The sequence below is a fragment of the Vigna angularis genome, chromosome 4 (genome assembly GCF_016808095.1).
Source record: "Vigna angularis cultivar LongXiaoDou No.4 chromosome 4, ASM1680809v1, whole genome shotgun sequence".
NCBI lineage: Eukaryota > Viridiplantae > Streptophyta > Magnoliopsida > Fabales > Fabaceae > Vigna > Vigna angularis.
In genome coordinates, this window is record NC_068973.1 from 9,673,986 (window position 1) to 9,687,672 (window position 13,687).

Below are 13,687 nucleotides of genomic sequence, written 5' to 3' on the forward strand. Positions count from 1 at the left end.
TGTAAAGGCAAAATTTTCAAAAAAAATGGAAAACAAAGGTAATAAAGGTTACATAAACAAAATATCAAAAAAAAATCTATAACATGTTTCCTTTCATTCATTGTAGTAAAAATTATGATTATAATTTATGAAATATTACAAAACAAAGAAACCTAAGTTTTTTCGTTACTTCATCACTACAATATTTGAGTTGATTCACATTTATATTTGGGACTCAATTTCTGTAATATCCATACATGGTCATTTTTATTTCTTTACCATAGTGGATGACTACTCTAGACACACCTGAATTTATTTGTAAAAAATAAGATAGAAGTTAGACATTTAATTCAAGCCTTATGTACACTAGTTGAAAACCAATTTCAAGCTATAGTTAAAATTGTTATAACTAATGGTAGGTAGTTCAAATTTGACCAATTTTATGCTACAAAAGGAATAGTTCACCAAACAAGTTGGATAAAAACTCCTCGAAAAAAAATTCATAGTATAGAGAAAACACCAACATATTCTTAATGTTTCTAGAGCCTTATTGTTTCAAGCTGACCTTCCCAAACTATTTTGGTCTTATATAGTCATGTGGTCAAATTATATCAACATCAAAATTCCTACATCGATTTTGGATAACAAGTGCCCTTATCAACTTCTATATAAACATCTTCCTACCTTGACTCAACTTAAGGTCTTTGGTTCACTCAACTTAAGGTTTTTGGTTCGCTTTGTTTCTCCTCCACACTTGTTAATCATAGAACTAAATTTGATCTTAGAGCCATAAAGTACATTTTTTTGGGATATAAAAGTGGAACAAAAGGTTATGTTATATGTCAATCTTTTGTTATGAATGTCACCACTATACCTAAACCACTAGATATTCCAAGACTATCAAACATGAATATTGGAGGATAGCCATGGATTAGGGACTAAAAGTGTTGACAAGAAATAATATTTGGTCCTAATTGATAAACACAAGGCAAAAAAACTCATTCGTTGCAAAAGGATTTATAAACTCAAGCACAAATAAGATGAGATAGTATAACGATATAAAGCAAGACTAATTGTGAAGAGTTACACTCAAATATAGAGTTGGTATGGGTCTATTGAGTTGAGCTGAGTCGAGTCAGCTTAGACAAGCTGAGTCGAGTCAGCTTAGACAAGCTGAGTCGAGTCAGCTTAGACAAGCTGAATCTACACCCAAGTTGGTCTAGGCCAAAGTCAATATGAGTCAACTAAGGTCTCAGTTATGCTAAGTTAGTGCAAGCCCATATTTAGTTGAGTTGGGGTGAGTCCATGTTAATCTAACTTAGCCTAGGTCCAAGTCAATCATAGATAGATCAAGATCAAGTTAGTCCTAGCCTAATAAAGACCATGTCATGTTGGGTCGACCAAGTATGTTTGGATATAGTTTGAGTTGATTCATCCTAAGCTCATTTGAGTTGAGTCAATCCCAACAAGCAGAATTAAGCCAAGTTAGCCTTACTCTATGTGGAGCTGAGTCGCTTCGGGTTAGGTCAAGTCGAGTTGGGGTGGGTCAACATTCATCCTAGTGAACACCAACATGCGTTTAGTCAAGTTGGGCTAGGCTTAGATGGGTCCCAGTCTAATCAAGACTAGGTCAGGCTTAGCTCGAGCAAGACCAAGTTAAGGCAAGTCTAGGTCAAGTTAAGCTGGTCTCGACGTATGTTTACCTAAGTATACCGTAACTCAGGTAGAGCTGAGTTGGTCAAGGTCAGTCAAACTAAGTTATTCCTAGCCGCTTGAGTCGAGTAGATCGGAGTCCAAGTTAAGTTGAGTTAGGGTGGGATCATGTTCAATTGAGTTGGTTTAGGTCAATGTCAAGTCAAGTTTGGTTAGGTTTAACTTGGGTCAGGTCCAAGTCAGATTAAGCTCATATGTGATCAACATAAATCAAATTAGGTATAATCAAGTCGAATTAAGTTTAGACATCGGTTAATATTATGTCAAACTATGTTAGGTCAATCTCATGTCAAGTCAAGTTGAGTCTACCTAGACTCATGTCAAACTAAACAACTTGAAACTATATTGACCTATAGATAATAATATGAATTTAGAAATGAGAATAATTTTAAATTCTTACCTTTTAAGTGTTATTTTAAATTCTTTAATTTTAAGTAATACAATTATTTTAATAAAATTCTAAGAATTTTAATTTCCTTCAAAAAAATTTATACAGATAATATTATTTTTCATAAAACATTTTATATTCTTTTAGAAAATAATTAACTTATTAAAAGGCCATCTTTTAACACAAGGTAGAGAGATATATGATATTTCACCCCTTAGGAAGGTAAAAAATAAATTAAAATTAAAATTAAAATTGTTCGCCTCTGAAAACCAAAAATAAAATATTTATATTCATAAATTAATTATGAAGTGCTGAATTACGGGACTAAATTACGTGTTAACAATGAAATAATGTGTGGAAGTTGGATTTGCCATTTGTCATTTGCCACCCTCCAAGACTTAGCTTAAAGTCATCACAGATATTCTCAAAGTGTGTCTTTCGAGAGCTACGTGCTTCATTTATCTTCGCTTCTTTTACTTCAAGTTAGTGTGTCACAACAAATTCACAATTTCAGCACTAGGAGTAGAAAAAAGAAAAAGGAAATGTTAATTTGCCAGGCTTTGCAAGTATCTATTTTCAGTTTTCAACTTTTAATGGCTTGAAAATACAATTGCCATGTCAGTTTCGGAAACTTTAACATAAAAGCCACTTATTATTCTCGTATCTTTTTTTTGGCGTTTTGCCCCCACAACCATCCCCGAAGGCCAAATTAGTAATTTAAATTCAAATAAAGTGAAAATAACTGATCCTCCAATGCCCTTTGTATTTTTTGCACCACCTGACACTATTGATAAAATAATAATAAAAATATTATGAAGTTGTGAGCTGAGTTGAGAAGAACCAATGAACAACAATGTCTTGTCTGGTGGTTGGTGTTAAAAACTTGGAAGTTCCCAAGTTAGGTTAGTTGTACATGAATTAATGTTTTCCACAAACAGTGAATTTGCAAAGTAAACACTTCAGAATATCATAATTACATGCATGGTATTTGGGCACTGTGTGTTGAGTCAAAACTGAAAACAAAATTAGGGTGATGAAATTATGATTATGCATAAATATAAGAGGTGTGAGCTATAAATAACTAAAGAAAGGTTGCCTTACATTCCACGTTTCTTTCTCTTCAGCGTACCAGTATTTAGGGGTTTCTTTTTCTCTCTGTTTCTTTCTCCACCTATTACCACCTCTTCCACCCTCAGTTACCATCACATTTCAGTTCCATTCCATGTTCCATGATTTCCACCACCATCGTTCTCTTTTTTCTCTTACTTTCTGGGGACTTTGCTATCTGATGAAAAACCACTCTAGCTTATTCTACTGTCTACAAATATTCTTCTGAATTCAGTTGTTTCAAAACAAAACAAAACCAAATAAAGAAGAACAAAAGGGCATTCCATTCTCTTCCTGGCCAAGTTGTTTTTCCAATGAAAATTAAAACTTTGCTGTCTATTTGTTATTGAATCCTCGTTAGCTTGATTGTGATCAGAATTCTTGGTTAAGGAAGCAAAGAGGTTGGTTTTAGAGTAAGTGGGAATGGAAAACGTTTCGGTTCTTTGTAAGGAAGAGGTTCCGATGGATTTGCCATGTAAGTTCAAAACAGAAAAAAAGTTCAGTCTCACTTTGGTTTTGGCTTCTAAGTACTGCAAAATATCATAAATTTTATGCACACGCTTTTTTGTTATAGGGAAGGCCAAAATGGGAGAGAAAGAATGGTACTTTTTCTGTGTGAGAGACAGAAAGTATCCAACCGGTTTGAGGACGAACAGGGCCACTGAAGCAGGATACTGGAAGGCCACAGGGAAAGACAAAGAGATCTTCAGAGGAAAATCTCCTGTGGGAATGAAGAAAACTTTGGTTTTCTACAAAGGAAGGGCACCCAAGGGAGAGAAAACTGATTGGGTCATGCATGAATATAGACTTGAGGGTAAATTCTCTGTCCCCAACCTCCCCAAAACTGCAAAGGTAACTAATTTACAATAATTTTCTCTTCACCATGTTGCAGTCATGAGAATTTTCTGTTGCTGAGTTTAATTCAGTGCTATTCATTGGTGTGTTGCAGAACGAGTGGGTGATTTGCAGGGTGTTTCAGAAGAGTTCGGGTGGGAAGAAGACTCATATTGATGGAATAATGATGATGGACTCTTACGGAAACGAATTGGGTTCATCTGCTTTGCCACCTCTTACTGATTCCTCACCTTCCATTGGCAACACCAAAGCACTGAGTGTGACTGAACAGGTTTACGTGCCCTGCTTCTCCAATCCAATTGATGTTCCAAGAGGGATCTTCGATTCCTTCAGCAACATCAACGTCATCAACAACAACAACGCCCTTTATGGGGTTTCTTCAAACCATTCATTCTACTCCACTCAAGGGTTTCAACTTCAGGCTCCACCAACGTTGCCTTCACCCGGTTCTTCAAACCATTACCTCAGATCCTTCTTTAACAACCATGGAAAAGGATCATTCTTGAGGAATGGCTTTGAACCAGAGACGGAAATGGTCAGTGTCTCACAGGAAACAGGTGTTTCTACTGAAGTGAACGCAGAAACCTCTTCAGTTGTGTCAAATCTTGAGATGGGGAATAGACTCTTTGAGAATCGAAACAACCCAATTGGTTCAGCTGCACCAGTGGACCTTGCTAGCTTGTGGAACTACTGATCTCACATGAAGAAAACAAATCCAACATTTTCAGCAGAAAAAGAATATCCGCATTTAATATTTATTCTTTGGGTTTGATTGGGATGTTGTCCTTGCTGCTGCAATAGATTTTAACTAAAAGATGCACTGTACTGTACAATAGCGAAACATATATTTTGTACTGTAAAAAATCTTCTGAACTCTGTTTTGGTGGTTCGATACTCTAGGTTTGTTGTTGTTGTTATGGTTTGTATGGTATGAACATGATTACTGTGTATCAGCTTTTATTAAAATTAATACTAGAATGAGACATGGTTTGGTCTCATTTTTTTATATCTGGATTCTATGGCCAAATCTTAAGAGAATGACCTTTATTCTTGTAATATTTGAATTCGATATTTAATTCTTCGATGTGGGGACTGAATCAAGAACAGTAACCATTAAAAAATGAAAATCTCTCTATTCCCTCTCTTGGAAACACGTGCACGCGCTTCCTTTGACATGGACAAATTAATATTAACAAACTTATCTGCATTTACCTTCTGCAAGTGAAGCTCCTTGTGGAAATGACCCTGAAAGTTTTTTTTTTTCTTTTTCTCTCTCCTCTGTTCATGTGGATGATAAGCCAGAATGTTTAACTCAGTCAACCATTCAATTTTACCCAATCAATTTCAGGACATTCTCTGATAGAGTCAATTATATATTTGAAAACGTTTCTTGTTGTTTGAAACTAATAAACCAGCTATTATAAGTTCTAACATATTTATCTTTTTTCTAATTTCTTTTAATTGTTTTGCTTTTGCCTTTGAAATCAAGAACTCATACAAGTCAATAATAAGAACAAAAGATTTCTGCAAAACATCCATAAACATTTTAAATTCTTTTTTTCTCTAAAAATTCATAAATTTATTATATTAAGATTTTAAATTAGAAGTGTTCACGTGAACATAAACAAATATAAATGACAAGTACGAAACAGCGTAGGACCACTTGAAGTCATCTTCGACACAGAAAATCAAAGATAGATGAACAAAGAAACAGAATATGTTCTCGGAGTTATTTCCCACAATTCTGTTACTCTTGATATTTTTGGGTTCAAGGATGTTTTTTTTTTATACAATTTCATCCGCTTGAACTAAATTATAATTTTTTTATGATTATACATCGGTGTGTATGAGAGAGAATTAAACAATATTCCAAAAACAAATACTTTTGTTTTCGTTGGTCATACTAAATAAAGACATATATGCTGAGAGGATTTGTCTGTATGTGCGATTATCGATTCAACGTTTAGTTAATTCATTCATTCGAAAAAGTTCAATCATTCATTTCCCGTTCCATGATGCTTGAATTGCGTTTTGAAGCTGCAATGCCATGACATGAGAACATCAATGCCCTCTTTTTTTCTTATTTTGTCCAAAAATATAATATACGTGTCTCCTTTTTGTACCATCTGGTGCTTTTATTTATGGCACATGATAAATCCTCCATCTACAAAAGTAAATCAAATTGAGTCCTACACGGCTTCATCGTTAACTATGTGAAATCACTGCCAACATGCCTTTCACAAAGTGTTCCTCAACTCATTTTCACCATTTTCATGGCAAAGAACTACTATGTTCTTTTTGTTCTTTCTTTCATTCGCATACTTATCTTCTTAATTACTATCATAACAATCAGTTTAACTTCAAATTATCTAAATACAAAACCCAATGAAATTCTTCACAATTCAAACATAAATTGTAAAGATCATTACGTATGGGGTTGAGAATAATAACAACAAAGTTATGGTAAATTCTGTGGTTATTAACTTAGTGCTGTGGTCTATTTGATTACATCATGAGCAGTTCGTGTTTCGGTAAGAAGTTGTTGATAAGTCTCATTTCATGAATTTCATTAAGGTTATTTCGCATTCTTGATGTTTTTCTTCCCATTCAAATGGTGTTCGTGTTGGGTTACAGTTTTCATATTTGGCATGTATGCTTTTGGAATATTTCAAACACTGTACTCAACTTTTACTTATTTCGGTGGAAGTTTATATTGATTTAATAAAGTATTAATCCTTTACATGAATCAACATTTACATGCATAATATAATATGTATACTGTGATATCTAGGCGGAACGGTTAACATCCAAGACCGATCGGTTTATATATTGTAGCAGCGCTCGTCCACCAGACAACGCTCGTCAGCCAGGTCAAACCGTGATAACGCTCGTCAATTATGTAGATACCGAACGATCATACACTCAGTACCGTTCGGTCACCACTATAGTCAACAAGGGCAATCATTTTTATTAATTTGGGCTAGCGCTCATTTGGCCAAGTGTCCAGTGGATGATCAAAACAGTCAAATATATCTGATTAAAAGATATTCATAAAGTTGTTTATGAGCAACCGCCCGAATTTTAAGGAAAGTCTGTTTTCAACCGTCCGGATTTTAAGATAAGTCTGTTTGGCTTGTGACAACTTATAAATACAAGGTCAGGGACATCAACCAGGTAGGCTCAATTCATACCCAAAACATTTCCATTTCCATTTCCATTTGTGAGCAACAGCTCCTTCAACATACGTCTAACTTGAGTGTCGGAGTGCCTTTTACAGGTACCTTCCCCTCGGCTTAGACTTGAAGAACTTGGAACAGGAGATTCAGAGGTCAGAAGAAGGAAAGCCACGTCAGAAAGGTTAGTGTCTCGGTCCCACAAAAATATCTACCAAAACATTTTGGCGCCCACCGTGGGGCCGGGAGCAAGCAGAAGAAGCCCAAATGGTGATCACAAGGATCATCGACGAACAACAGAATACCAGAGATTTAATAGCAGAAATGCAAGCATAGATACAAGCCTAGTCAAGAACCATATAGGCACAGGCGCAAGCACAACAGTAGTTGCAGTGAAAGCATGTAGAGGAGATTGCAGCGCTTAGGGCGGAATGAGCTCGTACCGAGCAGTCTGCCTCAAACCAAGAGAATGACAACGAGAGAAGTCGTAATCGGCAGCCATCCCAGCACACCAACCCGAACGATCGAGGAAGGAGAGAACCATCGCCCCTCCAAACCGTTCGGCCTAACAGTTTACTCCCTTTTACGGCAAACATCATACAAACTCCAATGCTGGAGAAGAATCCTTCTACATTAGAGAAGTATGATGGCTCGACAGATCCCGACAATCACCTCATGATCTTCACCAACGCAATGGCGTTCTACACGGACAATGATCCGGTCATATGCAGAGCCTTCTCCTTATCACTCAAGGACGAGGCATTGGAGTGGCATAACAGTCTTCCCCCAAACACAGTGGATTGCTTCGCCACCGTAGAAACCCTCTTCAGAAGGCAATACACCTCCAATAAAAAACAAGAGATAACCCCGGCGGAATTGGTAAACACTAAATAGGAGAAAGGGGAAACTTTAAAGGCCTTCATGAAAAGGTACAACGAAACCGCACGACAGTTTAAAGAGGTTAGTCACTCTTTTATTATTAACAATTTGCCTTCATGCCTGAGACCAGGATATTTTGCTGAAAAATTATATGTGCGACCACCAAAAACTTTGGAAGAACTCCAAGAAAGAGTAACTGAGTTCATCCGTATGGAGGACATGCGAATCTCACAAAGAAAGAAACAACAAGAAATCTCTATAGGTGGAAGCAAGAAAGAAGGCAGGCAGTCATTCAACAGTAATGACAGGAATGGAGGTACGTTTCACAAGGATTTCGTCCGAACACCCAGGTATAATCATTACACTCCCCTCAACACACACAGGGTAAAAGTTCTTGAGGAAGCTCTAAATACTGAGCTTCTTACAATTCGAAAAAAGTCTTCTCCAAAAGACGCTGACGAAAGGAAAAGCTGTCGGTTTCATCTAAACCAAGGACATACTACAGAGGAATGTGATGCATTAAAGGATGAGATAAAAAGGCTCATCCGAGGGCGACATATGTAGAGATTTGTAGAAGAAAGAACCCGAACAAAAAGTCCTACCAGAAAAAAGTCTCAGCATAGAGAAACTGAATGGTCATATCAAAGGACCGAACGAAGACACAGGCGAAGTCGTAGCCGCAGTCAGAGCCCTTACCGCTCAGTTCGGGGCCATATCGACTAAAAGAGATGATAAAAATTCCTTCCTAACATGAGACGTGCAACAAATCTCAAAGTTTACGTAAACATTACTATCATGCTTATTTCAATTTCTTAAGGCATAGACTTTTGTTGTTTAAATTCTTTGTTGGAATAAAACGTTTATGACACTGCCATCACGCTTTATCAAATGCATTTGACCGTTCGACCTTGCATGTATTCAGTCATTCGGCATCCCATGCATTCGATTCGGCCATCCGGCCTCACTGGCGCTCGACCATCCAGCCTCACAGGCGCTCGGCCATCTAGCCTCACAGGCGCTCGACCATCAGGCCTCACAAGCGCTCGGTCCCGTTGGCCTCACAGATACTCGACCAATCGACCTTACAGGGTCGTCTACAAGACTCAGGGAACGTTCAAAACCGAACGGCAAAAACAGTCCCCCATGGACTATAAACCGAGTAGTAAAGACAGTCCCCCATGGACTATAAATCAAAGACAGTCCCCCATGGATTATAAACCGAGCAGTAAAGATAGTTCCCCATGGACTATAAATCAAAGACAGTTCCCCATGGACTATAAACCGAGCGTTAACGACAGTCCCTCATGGACTATCATCCGAACGATAAAGGCATTTCCCCGACGAATGCTCGCTCACACGCATTCACAAATACACAACCATTCGACCTCAAAAGTGCTCAGCCATGCAGCCTCACAAGTACTAGACCGTTCGGCTTCACAGACATTCGACCATTTGGTCCAAAAAGTATTCAGCCAGTCGACTTCATATTGCAGGTAAACAAAAGGCTATCAAAGTCGCTAGTCAACATAGGGAAAAAGTTATAAAAAGAACAAGGACGGCCTTCCCCAAGCTCATATAAGTCCTATACTTAACCTTGGTTAAAGCCAAACGGTTAACTCGGACTTGAGGGACATTATGTATAGTATGATATCTAGGCCGAACGTTTAACATCCAAGATCGATCGGTCTATATATTGTAGTAGCGCTCGTCCACCAGACAACGCTCGTCAGCCAGGTCAAACCGTGACAACGCTCGTCAATTATGTAGATACCGAACGATCATACACTCAGCACCGTTCGGTCACCACTATAGCTAACAAGGGCAATCGGTTTTATTAATTTGGGCTAGCGCTCATTTGGCCAAGTGTCTAGTGGATGGTCAAAACAGTCAAAGATATCTGATTAAAAGATATTCATAAAGCTGTTTATGAGCAACTGCTCGAATTTTAAGGAAAGTCTGTTTTCAACCGCCCGAATTTTAAGGTAAGTCTGTTTGGCTTGTGACAACTTATAAATACAAGGTCAGGGACATCAACCGGGTAGGCTCAATTCATACTCCAAAACATTCCATTTACATCCTACTCACGGCTACTGAATTCATAATACTCAATTACCATAATATCCATTTGTGAGCAACAGCTCTTTCAACAGACGTCTAACTTGAGCGTCAAAGTGTCTTTTGCAAGTATCCCTCGGCTTGGACTTAAAGAACTTGGAGCAGAAGATTCAGATATAAGAAAAAGAGAAGCTACGTCAGAAAAGTTAGTGTCACGGTTTCACAAAAATATCTACCGAGTATATTTGAAAGTAACTCCAAATGAAACTTATTTACATATACGTTAATATATTTTCTTGATGATGATTTTGAAAGAAGTATTGGTGCAATAATCTTTTTGTTATTTTCTCTGCGTCTAATCAAATATATTATTATTATATGTTTATTTTTCTTTTACCGAAATGATTAAACATTTTTTAATCAGTTTTTGATCGATTAATATTGTCACTCATCTTTTCGAGTGGATTTTTTTACTATTCATAATAATTATTGTCGTCTTACCATCACTCATCATCTAAAATATGAAATCAAAAAATAATTAAATGAAATGAGTTTCTCCATAGAATTAATACCGAAATAATTAAACATTTGATTTAAATTTTTATCAATTGATATTTTCACTCATCTTTTCGAGTGGAATTTTGACATTCATAAGAATTGTTGTCATCTTGCCATCGCTCATCATCCAAAATAGGAAAGAAAAATAAATTAAATTAAATGAGTTTCTCCATAAAATATAATAGTTTATATACAGACAAAATTTTAGAAAAACTATGTGGGAGAACTTATATAAATTAGTTTATACTTAAATTAATTTCAAATTTTATTATTATATTTTTCTCTTCAAAGTATTATAGAAAAAATCATCAAATGTATTAGAAATAGTTCGATTCCACATATTTCAAGGATAATAGACATTTTGTTGCTCCTCTATGTGAGATTAAAAACTTTATTCTTCTTGATTTAATGTCTTTGGTCTAATGTTACATTTGTAAATTATTTCACTTTTTTATTCAAAATTTGAGCAATTGATAAATTAGCATCTCATCTTATCAAGTGAGTGGTTGACTGTTAATAAGAATAATTTTCAATTTAATCCATCAATCATAATCTAAGATAAAAAATTTGAATGAAATTATGTACAAGTGTATACATATTTAATTTTTCTTTTATTTCTCTCTCCTCAAAGTGTATATATAAAATTTTGTCAAGATATTACTAATTCTTTTACACACACATCAAATATATAAAATATTCACAACCATTTGTATTTCACATCATTCAAAAGAAGAAAGTTATAATACAATATTAAGAACATAACTAATTATAAAACTCCTCAACACATCACTCTTTGATAATCTCAATGATAGATGAGAGAGAACTTATTAACTTTAAAGGAGAGATTATTCTAAGTCACGAAAGGATCCAGGTGTTATAATAATATAAAAAGTCCATATTCAATTCAAAAATTGCTCTATATAATTGTTAATAAAAGTTATAAAAGTCTTTCACTTATTATTTTTTAACAATCTCGAAAAACTCTTTACTTTGCAATTCTAAAGTTGCATAATAAAATATAAAAAATAAATATGAAAATAATGATTATATGTAAAAGATTATGACCATAAATTATAAATCATGATATAGATGAGTGAGTGCTAGTAGCCATCATATCTCCTTTCCTTTTCTTAATAAAGAAATTGAAAGACACAGTTTAGAAAGTATTGTGCTCTAACCAATTATAGTACAAAAGATCACAACTTTCAACCAATAATTCCAAAAGCTGTGCAAAACCAACGAGGGTATTAATTAAGCACTTAAGAATCTTTGACAACTTTCTCTAAAGAACTATTCCCACTTACTTAGTGACAAATTCTCTGAAATATGAGGGCTTTTCTTCAATATAAGACTTAGGGACCTATTATACAAACCGTGAAAAAATTATACACTTAAAAAACGTACGAACATGATGATGAAGCATGTAATGGAGAACTTACTTTTATATTTTCTTAAATGATAACACCTTGTTAATTAAGTGTGAAAATAAATAATTAAATTTTAAAATGTTTAATAAAAATTATAAATTGTATATATCCAACCCAATATTAATCCAATTATTATATATTAACTGAATAAGTAACTAAATCTCTATAGTTTAATTATATTATAATATTCTTTAATATCATTTATCAATATAATATATGGTTAATAAGATAAAATATTATATTATTATTATTATTGATATAAATGATAAGTTGTTATATTTTTTAATATTATTTTATATTTTCTTGATATTATAGTTTTTACAAAAAAAACTTATAATAAGGTTTTGAAACTTTATAAATATATATATATATATATATATATATATATATATATATATATATATATATATATATTATAAATACATATAGTATTTCACAGAAAAAAACACACAACTTTTTTATATTATCTCTTTTATGCATAAAGATCTAAAACTCTCTTAGAGTATCAGAGAGTTTTTTACAAATAAATCTTCTACTTACGAACAATAATGAATTTGATTCTAAGTATTAAAAACTTGTTATTTGTCCAAAGATTCATATTTGGATCCTAATAAAAATATTTGACACCTACCATGTGATGTAAGTAAAAATTTATCTTGCCTCCATACTTTATACTATCACCACCTTATATAAAAATAGTTCATCGTTATTTATAGTCATTATACTCTTGTTATCATGAAAATTAATTAAAATTTTATAATGATTTTGAGAAATGTTATCCTAAGTCTTCGTCTCTTTCATACATTAATATAATATTTTATTTAATATATATATATATATATATATATATATATATATATATATATATATCGATCGATAGTTCCTTTTAAATAATTGGCGTATATAATTCATATAAAATATATAGATTGATTTTTAATTCATATAAATTTTATAGTAATTCATGTAATATATTTTTATTCTATTTTATTTTTGTCAAAATACTATTATATTACACGAACCACGTCAACACTCATATAATGTGGCTATCTAAATGGTTGATAGTAGATTTTAAATAAAATTGTTGTTTTGTGTCTCTACATGAGTTATACGACTTTTTTTTCGATGTTTAATTTATAAAAGGAAATAATAATGTTATTTTATATAAAGATAATTAGGGTTGTATCATTTATTTTACTTTTAGCCCATAGTTTCGATATTTAATGTATAAAAGGAAATAATGTTATTTTATACAAAGATAATTAGGTTCTAGAATTTATTTTTTTATGGTCCAAGTCGTCATGTTCGTTTGACACTATAAAATCAAATAGTTACATGACTCCAAATGAAACTAGGAATTAAATGAAGAATATAAAGACTTTACGCACTAAGTAGAAAAATAATTTTTAATAAAAATTTAGTTGAAAACACTCAAATTTAGAGTAAAGTTTAACAATTTTAGTTTTGGTTAAGTGGTTTTCAAAACAAAGAATAAAATATGAAATATTTTGTTCAGATATCCTACAAGACACAAACAATTTTTCTAACAGAAGACA

The 13,687-nt window shown here is 33.8% G+C and overlaps 1 protein-coding gene across 1 annotated transcript; it reads left to right on the top strand.

The window, feature by feature from the left end:
- Nucleotides 1-3,182: 3,182 nt before the first annotated feature.
- Nucleotides 3,183-5,050, top strand: LOC108330805 (NAC domain-containing protein 100). Its single transcript, XM_017565363.1, has 3 exons — nucleotides 3,183-3,662; nucleotides 3,762-4,039; nucleotides 4,137-5,050. Exons 1-3 carry the CDS (start codon nucleotides 3,611-3,613, stop codon nucleotides 4,734-4,736), a joined length of 930 nt encoding a protein of 309 aa, XP_017420852.1. The 5' UTR covers nucleotides 3,183-3,610; the 3' UTR covers nucleotides 4,737-5,050.
- Nucleotides 5,051-13,687: the final 8,637 nt, after the last annotated feature.